Genomic DNA, 17814 nt, shown 5'->3' on the forward strand with positions numbered 1-17814 from the left:
AAAATGGCGCTAGTGTTGACGTCAGTGAGGTGAACGGAATTCGTTGGCTATGAACTATGCTCACCTTATTCAAGTCACCGCGAGGCACTGATACTGCGCTATCACGCACGGCTCAGTGACTCTGCTGGATGCCAGGCTGAATGGTCTTATCATGCAACCATTCAGCAAGGCATCTAGATATAGCAGAGCTAGACTCATCGCGGGACAAATGGTGAGAAATATGGTGGCTTATTATTTTTCCATAATAAATGGGTATAAGGGGGGGGGGTTATTTCAAATAAAGGTGTCAGTGTCTTTCTATTAAAGGACTTTATTCAGGTTGTGTATTATTTACAATTTGACTATGGGTTTAGTACTAACCCCTGTGCTTGATGTCAGCTGCCAATACAAAACTGACATCAACCCCAATACTATTACCCGACTTGCCAACACACCAGGGCAAGTGGAAGAGCGGAGGCTAAGCAACAGATTTGGCGCATCTTATTGATGCGCTATTTCTGGGGCGGCTGAGAGCTGATGTTTTTAATCTGGGAGGGGGCCAATATCCATGGCCCCCTCCTAGCCTATTAATATCAGGCCACAGCTCTCTGCCTAGACTTTTCTGGTTATTAATTATAGGGGAAACCCCACGTCATTTTTTTTGGGGGGGGGGGTCCACCATTTTAATAACCAGTAAAGGCTAAGTATACATCTGCGAGCTGATATTAATAGCCTGGGAAGCGCCAAGTGTATTACCCTATTACCCCCTTCCCAGACTATAAATATCAGCCCCCAGCTGTCGGCTTTCCCTCAGCTGATTAATAAAAATTATGGGGGACCCCAAGCCTTTTTTATTTATTACTTAAATACATGTAAAGTAAGCTACACACACAAAGCACTGATTATATATCTCACTGACATATTTCTATCTATGTTTTTAAGAATATTTTATTTGAAAACTATCTTTAAATGACATACAGAATTACTCTATGTAAAAGCCAATGTTAAAATCGCATTATTATTATTATTTATTTATATAACGCCATTGATTCCATGGTGCTGTAAATGAGAAGGGATTACATACCAAATACAGATATCACTTACAGTAAACAAACTAACAATGACAGACTGGTACAGAGGGAAGAGGACCCTGCCCTTGCGGGCTTACATTCTACAGGAATGGGGAAGGGGTTGCAGTAGCCCCGGTGTTGTTGAGGTGGCAGCAAGAAAGGTCATAGCAGGCTGTAAGCTTGTTTGAAGAGATGAGTTTTCAGGTTCCGTCTGAAGGATCCAAATCTGGAGGCTAATCGGACATGTTGAGTCACAGAATTCCAAAGGATGGGGGATAAACGGGAGAAATCTTGGAGGCGATTTGGTGAGAAACGAATAAGGAGAGAAGGAGGTCTTGGGAGGACCGGAGATTACGTAGGGGAATATATGGATGGCTTTGTACGTCAGTGTAGTAGTTTAAACTGGATACGCTGGGCAATTGGGAGCCAGTGAAGGTATTTGAAAAGGGGGGTAGCAGAGAAGTAGGGAGGCAAGAGATGAACTAGTCGCGTAGCAGAATTAAGGATGGACTGGAGGGGTGCGAGAGTGTTAGCAGAAAGGCCACAGAGGAGGATGTTGCAGTAGTCGAGGCGGGAGATGATGAGGGCATGCACAAGCAGTTTAGTAGATTGAGGGTTGGGGAAAGGGCGGATTCTAGAAATATTTTTGAGCTGGAGGCGACAGGAGGTGGCGAGAGCTTGTGGTTTGAAGGACAGTGCAGAGTCAACGGTTACTCCGAGGCAGCAGATTGCCGGTACAAAGGGAAAGCATGATGTCATTTATTGTGATAGAAAGATCAGGCCGGGAAGATACGAAAGAGAGATGGAGGAAAAATGATGAGTTCAGATTTGTCCACATTGAGCTTGAGGAAGCGAGAGGAGAAGAAGGAGGATATGGCTGATAGACACGCTGGGATTCTGAACAGCAGAGAGATGACATCTGGGCCAGAGAGGTAGATCTGGGTGTCATCAGCGTACAGATGGTACTGGAAGCCATGGGATTTTATGAGCTGTCCCAGGCCAAGGGAATAGATTGAGAAGAGTAGGGGTCCTAGGACAGAGCCTTGAGGGACTCCAACAGAGAGGGGGTGGGGTGAGGAGGTAGTGTGTGAGTGGGAGACGCTAAATGTGAGGTTAGAAAGGTATGAGGAGATCCAGGATAGGGCAAGGTTTTTGACGCCAAAGGAAGAGAGGATCTGTAGTAGGAGGCAGTGGTCAACTGTGTCGAAGGCAGAGGACAGGTCAAGAAGAAGGAGTACAGAGAATTGTCTGTTAGCTTCGGCTGTAAGTAAGTCATTAGTAATTTTGGTAAGGGCAGATTCGGTGGAATGGTGGAACGCATTGCATACGGATTGCATTCGCATGTCATTCGGATGATAGGTGAGAAAAATTGCATTGTACTTGCATGACATTTGTCCAACATCAGACTGATTTTATTCACGCTGATGGATATGAGCCCTAATAACGTTATCTGACATGACAGGTTCCCTTTAAAGGAGTTGCATGAAATTAGAAAAACATTGTATTGTGTTTTGTATAATACAGCAGCATAGTCTGCTGAAGTAATCCTGAGTTACAGTAACGGAAGCAAAGCATTGACAAGACTGGCTCTGCTTCTGGAAAGCAGCCATGTTTCACAAAACCACATTATACGGATAGTGTAGGGATTAAAGTGAGCTATACGAGGGTGGATTTGCAGACAGTCACAGGAATTTCTATGTCAATTCAGCCGACAGTGAATTCATCAGATGTCGCTATTCATCGTCTGATGGATCCTGTGTCATTCACTTCCTCTGCTCCTATGATAGAGCCAAACAACAGAACTCAGCCAAACGGCCAGTTTCCAATGGATGTATTATAGAGGCCAGGCCCAAGACATATTCCTATCTGTGTATTTGTGTACAAGATAAAGTTGTTCATCAGTGTGCTGTATACAATTTTTGGCCTGTGTATCTGTTTTTACCATCATCTATTGTTCAACTATGCAGAAAACTAAAAAATGCAAAAGTGCTATGCAATTTTTCACTGACACAGCCACTTAAATGGGATAGTTTGATCTACCAACAAGATAAAAAAGTTAATTCCATGCAATCGAGCAGCAGAGGAGCCGGGGAGAATGAGCTGCTGCAGCGACTGCTGAGCTTAGGAGCGGTGTCCTGTCACTCACTGAGAGCAGCTCCGGGGCCGCTCGCTGCAGCTGCCATTCTCCCCGGCTCCTCTGCTGAACGATAGCATGGATTACAGTGGGGGACACTTAAGACAGGTGAGTATAAGGATTTTTTATTTTATTCTTCTTACAGGTGGACACTGGGGGAGCAGAATACTACTACTCTCATCATTGTCCCTGCTTGTGCTGATCGCAGCACCGGCAGGGGACTATGATGAGGCAGCGTTTAGCACCTGGCACTTGGGAACAGCGCTAACTGTACACTGATTCCCAAGCGCCAGTACATTTGATCCTGATACGGCACACAGTTGCCACACACGGGACACGGATATCTCCGGTACCGGAAATATATGGACGTGTGAAATCGACCTAAGGGCAAGGTCGGGTGGCCGTATAAATAGGAATGAGATCGGACCACAATGCGCAGACTTTCCGGTGGCTCTACCGACCCCAGCGTGACAGCTTCATATATTTCTATGCAACTGTCACACTCAGGTATGGAGAGCCGCCAGCCAGTCTGTGCATTGCGGTCCGCTTTATACGGCTGTCTGGCTGCGCCCTGAGGCCTCATGGAGGCAGTTCATCAGTGTTCGGCCAGTGATTGGAAACAAATGATAAAGCTTCTCCTCCCCAATTCAGATCCTTGTGCTGTAGGAGATTTCAGGACTTGTATGGGTAAATTTGATCAAACACAAGCATCTCCATGATTTTATTTGTGGACACACGGTCCACAAAAAAAACTCAGACTTGTGAACAGCGCCATAAACTATAAGGAGAAGGAATTGGGGAGAGGAGGAGGGTTAGCGCTGTTCACACTGGTAACATGGAGGAATCCGTTGCTGTGATTAGACACCAGTGGGTGCAGTACCTGCTGGTGATTGCAGCTGACAGAGAAAAAACAAAAGGTACTGTAGTCTCTGGCACAAGCAACTGGATAGAAAAATATATAAGTTTATTGAATCATATTAAAAGTTAAAAACCTCAACACCTGCCGCGTTTCTGGCGTTTCTAGGACCCCCTCAGTCATTGGATGACAGCGCCATAAACTATAGTGGGTGGGTGTTCTGTCCATGAAAAATATGGGTATCACAGGTACGGGACTCACGGATGTCTGAATGACGCTCAAGGCCGGATTCAGTATTTCATGGTCTGTATGCAGACGGATGGTGTCCCAACCCCATAGACACATCTGGTGACCTGCAGACAGTCCTGCATCGCTTCCGTATACGGACCGTGAAATACAGTGGTGTGAATCAGTCCTAAATCTCCATACACCGAGCGCCCTCTAGTGGTTGCTCCAGGCAAAATAAAAACGTGTGCAGCGTCAGACGAAAAGGTCCAGGTGCAGAAACAACAACCTGCCGCAAAAGCAGCTTACGTAGAGCTAGAAATAGGCGCAACGCACGGATAACGGAATGAGACGTGTCTGCCCTGTCCACAGTATGGCTGCCCGCACACCACGCCCGCTTCACAGCACAGCGGACACGACAGCTCCACACTGCACATACCTGAGGTAACCCGCCCCGACATATGGCGCCCAGCATGTCAGGACAGTGGCCGCTCCTCGGGCACAGCTCCAGTGCCGACACTCCCACCTCAGTGTTTGTAAACACGCCACACGTGCACACGCCATTCCTGCGCGATTCACAGAAGTCCCTCACACTAGTTTCTGCCACTCCCCCAGGCATCCTGCGCTCTCTGTTACGTAAACTGCAACGCAAGTAACGTAGAGAAGAAGCTGCTGGAATAATAGACCTCGTGTGTGCGGCCATAAGTGATTAGTACGGAGCAGTACAGGAGCTCAGAGGGGTCAGTACAGGCTATACTGTACGGGTGGTAAGGTGCAGACATTGCTGTATACTCTAGTGGGTGTGTTATCTGTATTTCCCTGTGCTTCCAATACAGCTCTGATCCCTTAAGCCTTGGACTCCATTAGACCTGAGGTGACGAGTCATACATCAGAAAATGTTGTCACTGAAAGGAAATACTTTGCTGCCACGATAATATCACCCATGTGACCGCTGCAGCCCATCACTCAACTGTGAATGGACTTCTAAAGGGGTTGTCTCCTCTCATCAACATAAGGTGGTAAACTGGCAATGAGCTATAAAATAACAGCTCAGGGGCCGATTCTTCAAGACGGCCTTGGAGGAGTAGAAGGCGCCAAATGCATTAAGAAGCGCCCGCCACGTAACGAATTCTCGCCTCTCCTAGGCGGCTCCGTGTGCTGCTCCACTAGGGACCGGTGTAGCATTTGTGGCCTACAGATGGGCAGACATGACCACGTCCCGCCCAGAGATCCGCCCCAGCGCTGCCCATTTTGAGCTGATTCAAACTGGCGTGAAAACACCAGCATGTTTGCGTTAGTCAGCATTGCACAAAATTTTTTCTAAGACTTTTCAAAGCATTCATGAAGCTTTCATGGCGTAAAAGCTTCTAAGAATCGGCCCCATAAGGATTTTTATTTCTATTGTTTGCTGCCCGTTACCTAGGTTACTGACCAATGCCGCAGTCTATCAGTACAGGCCAGTCTCCCAGGCAAAGAGGCAGCGATCACAAGCTCTCTGCTGTAGAGCTTGTAAGCACTGCTCTTCAGCTGGCTGGATCGCGGGACCTGACCACCTCCTGTGCAACTGCACTCCCCTGACACTGCCAGCAGAGGCAGCTTAGCACAGAGCACACAGGGACAGCCGCGCAACCATCTTGCTGGTCCAATCAGTCTGTCAGGAAGGTACGATAGAGAGATGGAGGAGCAGTGAACACCTGGAACAGCAAGATGAAACAACCCCTTTAAATGAAAGGCTATTCTCATCCTCAAATATGGGTATAATTGGAAAGTGCCTGTAAAACAATCAACCTTTCAATTTACTCCTCATTAAATTATGTACTAGTCTCTTACAGTGTGAATTTTACAGTTTTTATTTTTCATAGCTTGTTGCCTTGGTCACCGACCCCTGCTGCAATGTAGCATATACATATGCTCAGTGCTTACAAGCTCTTTTTTATTGAGCTTCTAAGCACTGCACTGAAGCTGGCTGGGATTGCTGGAGCACGCTGTTAGCTCTTAATCGTAGCCAGCTTCAATCCCGATGATGCAGAGGCATATGCCTCATACAGCAGCATTGGAGAGCGCACAGTTCAGGCCAGCAGCGCAACGTCGGTGCTGATCTGAACTGTCAATTAAGTAGGAACCTATTGCCCTATAGCAAACAGGAAGCCCTGAGGCTGGGGAATGGTGCGCTGTTAAAAAGGAATGATGGGAATAAACCTTTAACACTACCAGGCAATAAGAGGAGTGCATTAAAGGGAATCTGTCAGCTGTTTTTTGCTACCTCATCTGAGCGCAACATAATGTAGGAAAAGAGACTCTGAATCCAACAATGTGTCAATTTACTGGATTTAGTAGTTGTGACACAGAGTTCTTAGATTTAACGTAGCAGATCTGAGGAAGCTAACCCCACTTCCACCAGGCTCTGTTTGTACATAGTCTATAGACAGTGAGCTGCTTATCACAGGAGGAGGCGAAGTCGGACGATTGCTCATGTTCCAGCTAGTCCCAGCAATGATAATGTCCTGGTGACAGAGGCGACTGCAGGGGCGACACTGCGCCTTTAATTGTGCTTGTGTCGCCCCTGCTGCGTTATTACTGCAAGACACAGCCACACAGCGCGTCCATGCCTGAATACCGTGCCAGCGGCAGCAGCAATCAATCAGCCGAGCGGAGGTTGCAGGAGGGGGGGCCCCGATGGAGGGGGGTCCCTGTTGAAGGGAGGCCCCGTGGGGTCCCTGTTGAAGGGAGGCCCCGTGGGGTCCTTGATGAAGGGAGGCCCTGTGGGGATCCCTGTTGAAGGGAGGCACCGTGGTGTCCTTAATGTAGGCAGGCCTTGTGGGGTCCCTGTTGAAGGGAGCCCCCGTGGGGACCCTGTTGAAGGGAGGCCCCGTGGGGACCCTGTTGAAGGGAGGCCCCGTGGGGTTCTTGATGAAGAGAGGCCCCGTGGGGGTCCTTGATGAAGAGAGGCCCCGTGGGGGTCCTTGATGAAAGGAGGCCCTGTGGGGGTCCCTGTTGAAGGGAGGCCCCGTGGGGTCCCTGTTGAAGGGCGGCCCCGTGGGGTCCCTGTTGAAGGGAGGCCCCGTGGGGGTCCTTGATGAAGGGAGGCACCGTGGGGGTCCTTGATGAAGGGAGGACCCGTAGGGATCCTTGATGAAGAGAGATCCCGTGGGGGTCCTTGATGAAGAGAGGTCCCGTGGGGGTCCTTGATGAAGAGAGGCCCTGAGGGGGGCTCTGATGAAGTGCCGGCAATTAAGCAGCGCCGGCGGAGTGGGGGGTGCAGGAGGGGGCCCCGATAAAGTGGCGGCAATCAAACACCACTGGAGGTCCTCCCTGCCGAGATGCTAGGGGAGTGGTCTGGGCCCCGACAGCGAGTGGTCCCCTCTGATGGTCTAGAGCCTGTGCTGGCCATCAGACACGCCGGCGGCCCTGCACAACTGAACCGGACTCAGGACAAGGGGCAGGTAAGTGAGGCTTGTCACCAGATTCCCCAATCCCCATATTAAATATACAGTGGGTACGGAAAGTATTCAGACCCCTTTAAATTTTTCACTCTTTGTTTCATAGCAGCCATTTGGTAAATTCTAAAATGTTCATTTTTTTTCTCATTAAAGTACACTCTGTACTCCATCTTGACTGAAAAAAAACAGAAATGTAGACATTTTTGCAAATTTATTAAAAAAGAAAAACTGAAATATCACATGGTCATAAGTATTCAGACCCTTTGACCAGACACCCATATTTAAGTCACATGCTGTCCATTTCCTTGTGATCCTCCTTGAGATGGTTCTACTCCTTCATTGGAGTCCAGCTGTGTTTAATTAAACTGATAGGACTTGATTTGGAAAGGCACACACCTGTCTGTATAAGACCTCACAGCTCACAGAGCATGTCAGACCAAATGAGAATCATGAGCTCAAAGGAACTGCCCAAGGAGCTCAGAGACAGAATTGTGGCAAGGCACGGATCTGGCCAAGGTTACAAAAGAATTTCTGCATTACTCAAGGTTCCTAAGAGCACAGTGGCCTCCATAATCCTTAAATGGAAGAAGTTTGGGACCACCAGAAGTCTTCCTAGACCTGGACGTCCAGCAAAACTGAGCAATCGTGGGAGAAGAGCCTTGGTGAGAGAAGTAAAGAAGAACCCCAAGATCACTGTGGCTGAGCTCCAGAGATGCAGTAGGGAGATGGGAGAAAGTTTCACAAAGTCAACTATCACTGCAGTCCTCCACCAGTCGGGCCTTTATGCAGAGTGGCCCGATGGAAGCCTCTCCTCAGTGCAAGACATATGAAAACCCACATAGAGTTTGCTCAAAAACACGTGAAGGACTCCCAGACTATAAGAAATAAGATTCTCTGGTCTGATGAGACGAAGATACAACTTTTTGGTGATAATTCTAAGCGATATGTGTGGAGAAAACCAGGCACTGCTCATCACCTGCCCAATACAATCCCAACGGTGAAACATGGTGATGGCAGCATCATGCTATGGGGGTCTTTTTCAGCTGCAAGGACAGGATGACTGGTTGTAATTGAAGGAAACATGAATGCGGCCAAGTACAGAGATATTCTGGATGAAAACCTCTTCCAGAGTGCTCTGGACCTCAGACTTGGCTGAAGGTTCACCTTCCAACAAGACAATGACCCTAAGCACACAGCTAAAATAACAATGGAGTGGCTTCAGAACAACTCTGTGACCATTCTTGACTGGCCCAGCCAGAGCCCTGACCTAAACCCAATTGGGCATCTCTGGAGAGACCTGAAAATGGCAGTCCACCAACGTTCACCATCTAACCTGACGGAACTGGAGAGGATCTGCAAGAAAGAATGGCAGAGGATCCCCAAATCAAGGTGTGAAAAACTTGTTGCATCATTCCCAAGAAGACTCATGGCTGTAGTAGCTCAAAAGGGTGCTCCTACTCAATACTGAGCAAAGGGTCTGAATAATTATGACCATGTGATATTTCAGTTTTTCTTTTTTAATACATTTACAAAAATTTCTACATTTCTGTTTTTTTTCAGTCAAGATGGGATGCAGAGTGTACTTTAATGAGAAAAAAATGAACTTTTTAGAATTTACCAAATGGCTGCAATGAAACAAAGAGTGAAAAATTTAAAGGGGTCTGAATACTTTCCGTACCCACTGTATTTCTAATGTCCCTTGTGTGTATGATTGTGTGTGTGTATATATATATATATATATATATATATATATATAATATATATATATATATATATATAATATATATATATATACAGTGGTGGCCAAAAGTATTGGCACCCCTGCAATTCTGTCAGATAATACTCAGTTTCTTCCTGAAAATGATTGCAATCACAAATTCTTTGGTATTATTATCTTCATTTAATTTGTCTTCAATGAAAAAACACAAAAAGAATTGTCCTAAAGCCAAATTAGATACAGTTCCACACCAAACCTAAAACAGGGGGTGGACAAAAGTATTGTCACTGTTTGAAAAATCATGTGATGCTTCTCTAATTCGTGTAATTAACAGCACCTGTAACTTACCTGTGGCACCTAACAAGTGTTGGCAATAACTAAATCACACTTGCAGCCAGTTAACATGGATTAAAGTTGATTCAACCTCTGTCCTGTGTCCTTGTGTGTACCACATTGAGCATGGAGAAAAGAAAGAAGACCAAAGAACTGTCTGAGGACTTGAGAAACCAAATTGTGAGGAAGCATGAGCAATCTCAAGGCTACAAGTCCATCTCCAAAGACCTGAATGTTCCTGTGTCTTCCATGCGCAGTGTCATCAAGAAGTTTAAAGCCCATTTCACTGTGGCTAACCTCCCTAGATGTGGACGGAAAAGAAAAATTGACGAGAGATTTCAACGCAAGATTGTGCTAATGGTGGATAAAGAACCTCGACTAACATCCAAACAAGTTCAAGCTGCCCTGCAGTCTGAGGGTACAACAGTGTCAACCCGTACTATCCATCGGCGTCTGAATGAAAAGGGACTGTATGGTAGGATACCCAGGAAGACCCCACTTCTTACCCCGAGACATAAAAAAGTCAGGCTGGAGTTTGCCAAAACTTACCTGAAAAAGCCTAAAACGTTTTGGAAGAATGTTCTCTGGTCAGATGAGACAAAAGTAGAGCTTTTTGGGGAAAAGCATCAACATAGAGTGTACAGGGAAAAAAAAGAGGCATTCAAAGAAAAGAACATGGTCCCTACAGTCAAACATGGCGGAGGTTCCCTGATGTTTTGGAGTTACTTTGCTGCATCTGGCACTGGACTGCTTGACCGTGTGCATGGCATTATGAAGTCTGAAGACTACCAACAAGTTTTGCAGCATAATGTAGGGCCCAGTGTGAGAAAGCTGGGTCTCCCTCAGAGGTCATTGGTCTTCCAGCAGGACAATGACCCAAAACACACTTCCAAAAGCACTATAAAATGGTTTGAGAGAAAGCACTGGAGACTTCTAAGGTGGCCAGCAATGAGTCCAGACCTGAATCCCATAGAACACCTGTGGAGAGATCTCAAAATGGCAGTTTGGAGAAGACACCCTTCAAATATCAGGGACCTGGAGCAGTTTGCCAAAGAAGAATGGTCTACAATTCCAGCAGAGCATTGTAAGAAACTCATTGATGGTTACCGGAAGCGGTTGTTCGCAGTTATTTTGGCTAAAGGTTGTGCAACCAAGTATTAGGCTCAGGGTGCCAATACTTTTGGCTGGCCCATTTTTGGAGTTTTGTGTGAAATGATCAATGATTTGATTTTTGCTTCATTCTCTTTTGTGTTTTTTCCTTGCAAGCAAATTAAATGAAGAGAATAATACCAAATAATTTGTGATTGCAATCATTTTCAGGAAGAAACTGAGAATTATCTGACAGAATTGCAGGGGTGCCAATACTTTTGGCCACCACTGTATATATATATATATATATATATATTTATTTATATATATATATTTATGTCTGTTTTATGTGTTTTTGAGAATATGTTCAAATATGTACGTATCTGTGTATGTGCGTGTCTGCGTAATGTATGTGTGCATATCTGTGTACCATGTGCATGTCTGTGTACCGTGTGCGTGCATGTCTGCGTACCGAGTGCGTGCATGTCCGCATACTGAGTGCGTGCATGTCCGCATACTGAGTACGTGCATGTCCGCATACTGAGTACGTGCATGTCCGCATACTGAGTGCGTGCATGTCCGCATACTGAGTTTGTGCATGTCTGCGTACCGAGTGCGTGCATGTCTGCGTACTGTGTGTGTGCGTGTCTGTGTACTGTGTGCGTGTCTGTGTACTGTATGCGTGTCTGCGTGCTGAGTGTGCGTGTCTGCTTACTGTGTGTGCGTGTCTGCGTGCTGTGTGTGCGTGTCTGCGTACTGTGTGTGTGCGTGCATGTCTGCGTACTGTGTGTGTGCGTGCATGTCTGCATACTGTGTGTGGGTGTGTGCGTGCATGTCTGCGTACTGTGTGTGTGTGCATGTTTTTGCTTTTGTGAAGGATGAGGGGACAGCCTGGGCCCTGTGTTGTATACCTATATTTCTCTGCTTTATCTGTGCATCATGAATGGTGTATGTATTAAAGGGGCCACTGAGACTCTTTTGCCCGGGGCCCACGAAAGCCTGGAGTCGGCCCTGGTTGATAGCAATGATGGAGGAGGGAGCGTCATGTGGCACTCCCTCTCACATCATTCCTCCTCTGCGTCTGACGCAGCAGCGTGATAACGCGCCACGCTGTGTGAGACAGTAAAGCTGACAGCTGCTGAGGTGATGAGAGAGACGCGCTCCAGAGACTGAAGCAGCGGGGAACGAGGAGCGGTAAGTATTTATTTATTTAGTTTTGTAAATCAGTGAGTACTGGAGGACTGGGGCTGCATTTTACCCTATGGGGGGCTGCATTATACTGCGTACAGGACCATGGGGTGCATTATACTGTGTGCATGACTATAGGGAGTGCATTATACTGTGTGCATGACCATAGGGAGTGCATTACACTGTGTGCATGACCATAGGGAGTGCATTATACTGTGTGGAGGACCATAGGGAATGCATTATTCTGTATGGAGGATCATGGTGACTACATTATACTGTGTGGAGGACCATGGGGAGTCCATTATACTGGGGGGAGGACCATGGGGAGTTCATTATACTGCGTGGAGGACCATGGGGAGTTCATTATACTGCGTGGAGGACCATGGGGAGTTCATTATACTGCGTGGAGGACCATGGGGAGTTCATTATACTGCGTGGAGAACCATGGGTAGTGCATTATACTGTGTGTAGGACCATTGAAAGTGCATTATACTGTGTGGAAGACCATGGGGAGTGCATTATACGGTGTGCAGGACCATGGGGAGTTCATTATACTGTGTGGAGGACCATGGAGCGTGCATTATACTGCGTGGAGGACCATGGCGAGTGCATTATACTGTGTGGACGACCATGGCGAGTGCATTATACTGTGTGGACGACCATGGCAAGTGCATTATACTCTGTGGATTGTGGAGAGGTGTGGGGGCCATTATACTGTATGTAGGCCCATTAAACTGCATGGAGGGCTGTGGGGGGGTCACAGTTGGAGGATCATACTGTGTTGGGGTTACCATACTTTACCCAGGGAGTTGAGGTGGGGTACAGTAGGCAGGGCTGTGGAGTCAGTAAGCCAAACCTCCGACTCCTCAATTTCCACGACACTAATTCCACGACTCCGACACCCTCATACATGGCTCATGTTTAAGTGATACATTTACTGTAGCACAGATTCATCTCAGCTAAAAGTCTAGACCCTTAGATCAGGAATAGGACAGACATTTATAGGACATTTCATAACTTCAACTCCACCAAAATGGACCGACTCCACAGCCGTGACAGTAGGGTCATTATACTGTGCATGTAGAGGCTAATGAGGAGGAATGCACCATGGGGGTATCATACTGTGTTTAGGTGGGGGGCACTTTTGTTGGCATCACATTTTATGGGTCAATGAAAGAGGAATCTAGGACTTCAGCAGGAGGAAAATTGCTATGTAAAGGGCTGAAAGTTGTGATATCTCATCTTCTGTGACCCCGACAATTATTTACATTTTTTTTGGAGGGGTGGGGGGAGCCAATTAGAACTTCTACTATGGGGCCCCATGATTTCTATGTACGCCCCTGCCTGGTGACAAAACGGTCACGTTATGTAAACAGCACACAGCTTAATAAATGACACATCTCTGAATTCTGTGTTTTAACCCCTACCTCATGCTGTCCTCAGATTACATAGCAAAAACCTGCTAACAGATTTCCTTTAAGGTCTCCAGACAAATTACTGACTTTAGCCTATCTATGCTTGTATCTGAATGTAAATCATCATTTTGAAGGAAGGACCAGGCCTATTGTATGATTGGATTGGGAGGGCTTAGTTGTGCTTGAAATAGGAGAATTATTGTGCAATATGACATTTTTGGCTACTACTATTATCGACATGTTATAGCATATACTATAATCACGCTACTCTGCAAAGAGAGATGCTGCTAAGCATGGTGAAGAGACAACCATCAGACCAGTCATCACAGATTTGAAAGCAACCCAGGAACTTTATAAACTATTTTTCAAAAATATGCCGCACTACAGTTAGGTTGTAAACTGGTTGTAGGGATGTGGAATAGGGTGCATATAAGGTGGTGTCAGAAGTTTATAAAGGGAAAACTTACTGACAGCGTGACGTCATGAACACTCCTTCTCCGCTCTAAGCCTCTATCATCTGTTTTCTCCGGGAGGACTTGCATTGAGACTGTGTACCACCGGCCGGGGCACCACTCAAGCACTTTTTTTTTACAGCACGCACAATTCTCCTCCTGCCTGGACTCGGAAACCTCTAATTTTACATTGTTTCATAAATGAAGACCTTCTTCTGATGTCAGACTATTTTATGCATGTTTCTACTGCTGCTATCTACCTGCACTTTAGTTTTTAGACGAATACACTACATGCTATGCCTCTGAATTAAATTGTGGTGTATATATTCTTATACATTTTAAGATTGGGACCATACTAATTATCACACTTGATAAGACTAATTAAGCGATTCTTCGCTGCCTATATTTTGTGGCTCTTGTTAAGCACGAATTAGATACATTTTAATACTTCCAAACAGACAAATGGTGGTGGTTGCCTTTATTTGCTGCTAATTAGAACCGATAGATATAAGCGCCATCGTGCTATTTATACTAATAGTTTTATGAAAGCAAATGGGGAAGTTGGAGACCAAGTCAACACTGAGAATTCTATGTCATGTTCCTCATATATTTGCAATGAAGTAGGGTGCATTATCCTGCTGAAAGACTCTATTAATTGCCATAAAAGAGTGTACTTGGCCTGCAGCAATGTTTAGCTAAGTGGTACTCTCAAAGTAACAACCAAATGAGTGCCAGGACCCAAAGTACTACAGCAGAATATTGTCCAAAGCAACACACCACCCTAAGTTTACCTTTTTCTCCCATAATGGATCCTGATGCTATATCGACTGTCACATGATGTACAATAAAGGAAGCTTTGGAAGCAACTTGGAAGAATTGCACAGTTCCAAGTTTCACAGGGACCTTCCATAAAAGGGGTTATCTGGGACTTTTATAATTTTTTGCTATGAGGCTAAGAACGAACAGGCAAGTAGTTGTTAACTATCTACCTCTTCTGCCCAATGCTGATCTCTGCCTGCTTAGAGTGGGCAAGGATCGCTCCTGCCAGCGGTTTCCCAACTTCTGCTAGTGTCACTTCGACAAAGCAGCGTCTCGTTTCTTCAGCTCTGCTTTGTTTATGAGGAAGTCTCTGTTGAGGTCATGCTGATTGACAGCTGCCTAACTGCGGCGGGGGGGGGTGAGACAGCTGTCAATCCGCATGACATCTGCAATGACGGCTTGTCAACAGAGCAGACCAGAACAGGAAGCGCTGCTCTGTTGACGAGTGTTGAGTTGAAGCAGCAGAATTCCTGGGTGAGCCGGCAGATATTGGTCCCTGTGCCGAACAGGCTGCTATTTAGTTCTTAGCACCATGCATGAAAATAATAAAAGTCTTGGATAAGCCCTTTAAGAATTACGTTAAAGTGGTTTTCCAGGCTTGAGACATATTTCTGCAGTTACTTGATGTGGCTGCAGACTGCCAAATCGTGGGCATGCTATCACTGCTCCCTGGTGTGAGCTGGCTATCCTGCAACCACATGTGTGCGAGTTGGATACTTCAGTCACGTGCCTTGTATGACTTCTCTAAATAGAAGAGAAATGAGAGAAGTCAAATGAGACTAGTCGGCACGTGATCACAAGAAAGCAAATTGCATATATGCCGTAACATGTCCACCGTCCCGCAAGGGGAATACAGGGGATTCGTGACAGCGTTAGCACCACACACTGTCATGATTCAGCAGCCTGCAATTGTGCAGAGTGACTGCAGAATTTTGTCCTAAGCCTGGACAACCCCTTTAATATGGTTCACTCCTAAGGATGTATGTTGGCTCTTTACCGCACCATAAACTACCCTAGAAGTTATGCTCCTAGTATGGAATACCTATGGAAGTAAATCACCCATGATTGATGTGCATAAAGATTTCTATGCCTGCTCTATAAGAAAGAGTTGCATTATGGCAACATGCATTAGACGTTATCCAGGTATTAATAGAGCTTCTCCTATTATTAGTTCCCTGTTACTATGAGGTAGATACTGGGTCAGAACTGCAAGTTATTAACCTATCCAGATCAGCCCTGACAAGAATATAAGCAGCATTTTCTCTTGTAACCAAGGTTGCTGTGGAGGTTCCAACGATGGAAGGAATATGTATTAAAAGGTATGATATGTTGTTATTCTTCTGACCTTTTGGGGGCAATTGATAGTAAGTAACATAAAGAAACACAAAAATGTTGATAGTGCTAAAAACATTTGAGACTATTTTAGGTGCACTTTGTAACTTAGTATTGTTAAAGATTAAATGAGCAAAAATGTAAAATATGAAAAAAAAATATTTGTAAAACAGCTCAAAATAGTTCAATGCCAATCCCTCCTTCCTGCTTTAGTGATGAGGTCACAATACAGGGCATGTGATCACAGCAGCCAGTCACTGGTTATAATGGGTCACCACTGCTGCCAAAGACTATGGGGCACTTCATCAAGACTGGAATAGCGCACACTCACGTTGCAACAGTCTTTCTGGAACACAAGGCGCTAAATTCATTAAGAAGTGCACGCCACTTAATGAATTTGGCGTATTTTCTGAGATTTGTATGCCTACATGTGCTGCATCAAAAATGCAACTACAGTCAGGGACTCCAGTAACATTTCTGCTGTACAAAACACCATCACCTTTGGTGAATTGAAGGGGTGGGCATGGCTACGCCCCATCTTGTCTTGGCTCCTTCCCAATTCCACCCATATCAGTGGACCTGATTCAAATTGAGGCAAAATTCCAAAAGTGTCAAAATTTTTGCTCAACTCCACATTGTGCAAAAATTTGTGACTTTTCAAAGCTTTAACACCACTTTTCTGGCATAAAAGCTTTGATGAATCGACACCATAAAAGTGTCATATCTCAGCCCATTTATATTTAATGGAGTTGTCCACCATTTATATTTAAAGGAGTTGTCCACTACTTGGACAACCCCTTCTCATTCCACATGTTTGGCCCCGATAAAATAAAAACACATACTCAGCTCTCATGCCTGCGCCGTTGCAGCAATGTCGGCACTTGTGTTCCCGCGGCTCACTTAAGGTTGTTAAGACACATGAGCTCAGCGCCCATTCACCGCTGGCGTCGCTGTCCCCGCCTTCAGATGTATTAGTAATCAAGAGGAAGTGCAGCTCTCACTGATTGGGCGCCGGGATCACGTGTCATTACAAGTACTCCTGAGCCCCAGGAACGTGAGTGCAGACACCGCTCGAACGGCGCTGACATGGTAGGCAAGTATGTATTTATATTTTTCGGGGCCAAACAAGGGGAATGAGAAGGGGTTGTCCTAGTAGTGGACAACCCCTGTAACCTCTGGACTAGATGTAACCACGTTAGGCGGGCTGCACTATGGGAAATGAGGTGCTTTGGAGCTTCAGATAAGGATTTTATTAGTACTAATGCGTTTGGCGCCTTTCTCAAGGTCAAAAAAACAAATGTTCATTTGTTTTTTTTCAACCTTGAAAAAGGCACCGGTCTGGCGCCGAAACACGGTACTAATTACCTTATTTAAAGCTCCAGTGCTCCTCATTTCCCACAGCACAGCCCCCATGACTTTCTCCATTCTGGTAAATACATATCTGGAAGATATATCCTCCAGCCATCCATGGAGCATCAACAGCGGATATTCACGCTTAAACAGGTGTTGTGCCTTAACACAGCACCACCAGGTGAGCGCAACCATCCCCTCAGTGCTGTTCTTTTTAAATGGTACTGCCACATTGTGTGCGCTTTGCCTCTCTGGATAGTTCTTCAATATAAGTTTATTAGCTCTGCAGAAGATGGTGTAGTATGAAGATTTAACACAACAAAAAAGAGCCAGATTTTATGACTTGAAAAAGACCCGTCGGGGCCAAAACGTTGCATCGTCTACCTTGTTTTTTGTATTTCACCATGCGATTTTA

General features: G+C 45.7%; 1 protein-coding gene across 4 annotated transcripts in view; it reads right to left on the minus strand.

Moving 5' to 3' along the window:
• Positions 1 to 4898, minus strand: part of FAM13A (family with sequence similarity 13 member A) — a 246068-nt gene extending 241170 nt beyond the window's left edge. For all 4 annotated transcript variants that reach the window (XM_073638068.1, XM_073638063.1, XM_073638065.1 and 1 more), the window contains exon 1: positions 4704 to 4898. In XM_073638068.1, the coding sequence (XP_073494169.1) occupies positions 4704 to 4883 (180 nt within the window). In that variant the 5' untranslated portion in view covers positions 4884 to 4898. The remainder of the gene's footprint in view (positions 1 to 4703) is intronic.
• Positions 4899 to 17814: the final 12916 nt, after the last annotated feature.

The sequence above is a fragment of the Phyllobates terribilis genome, unplaced genomic scaffold (assembly GCF_046119375.1).
Source record: "Phyllobates terribilis strain yellow unplaced genomic scaffold, ASM4611937v1 Scaffold_1__5_contigs__length_1240528914, whole genome shotgun sequence".
Taxonomy (NCBI): Eukaryota; Metazoa; Chordata; class Amphibia; order Anura; family Dendrobatidae; genus Phyllobates; species Phyllobates terribilis.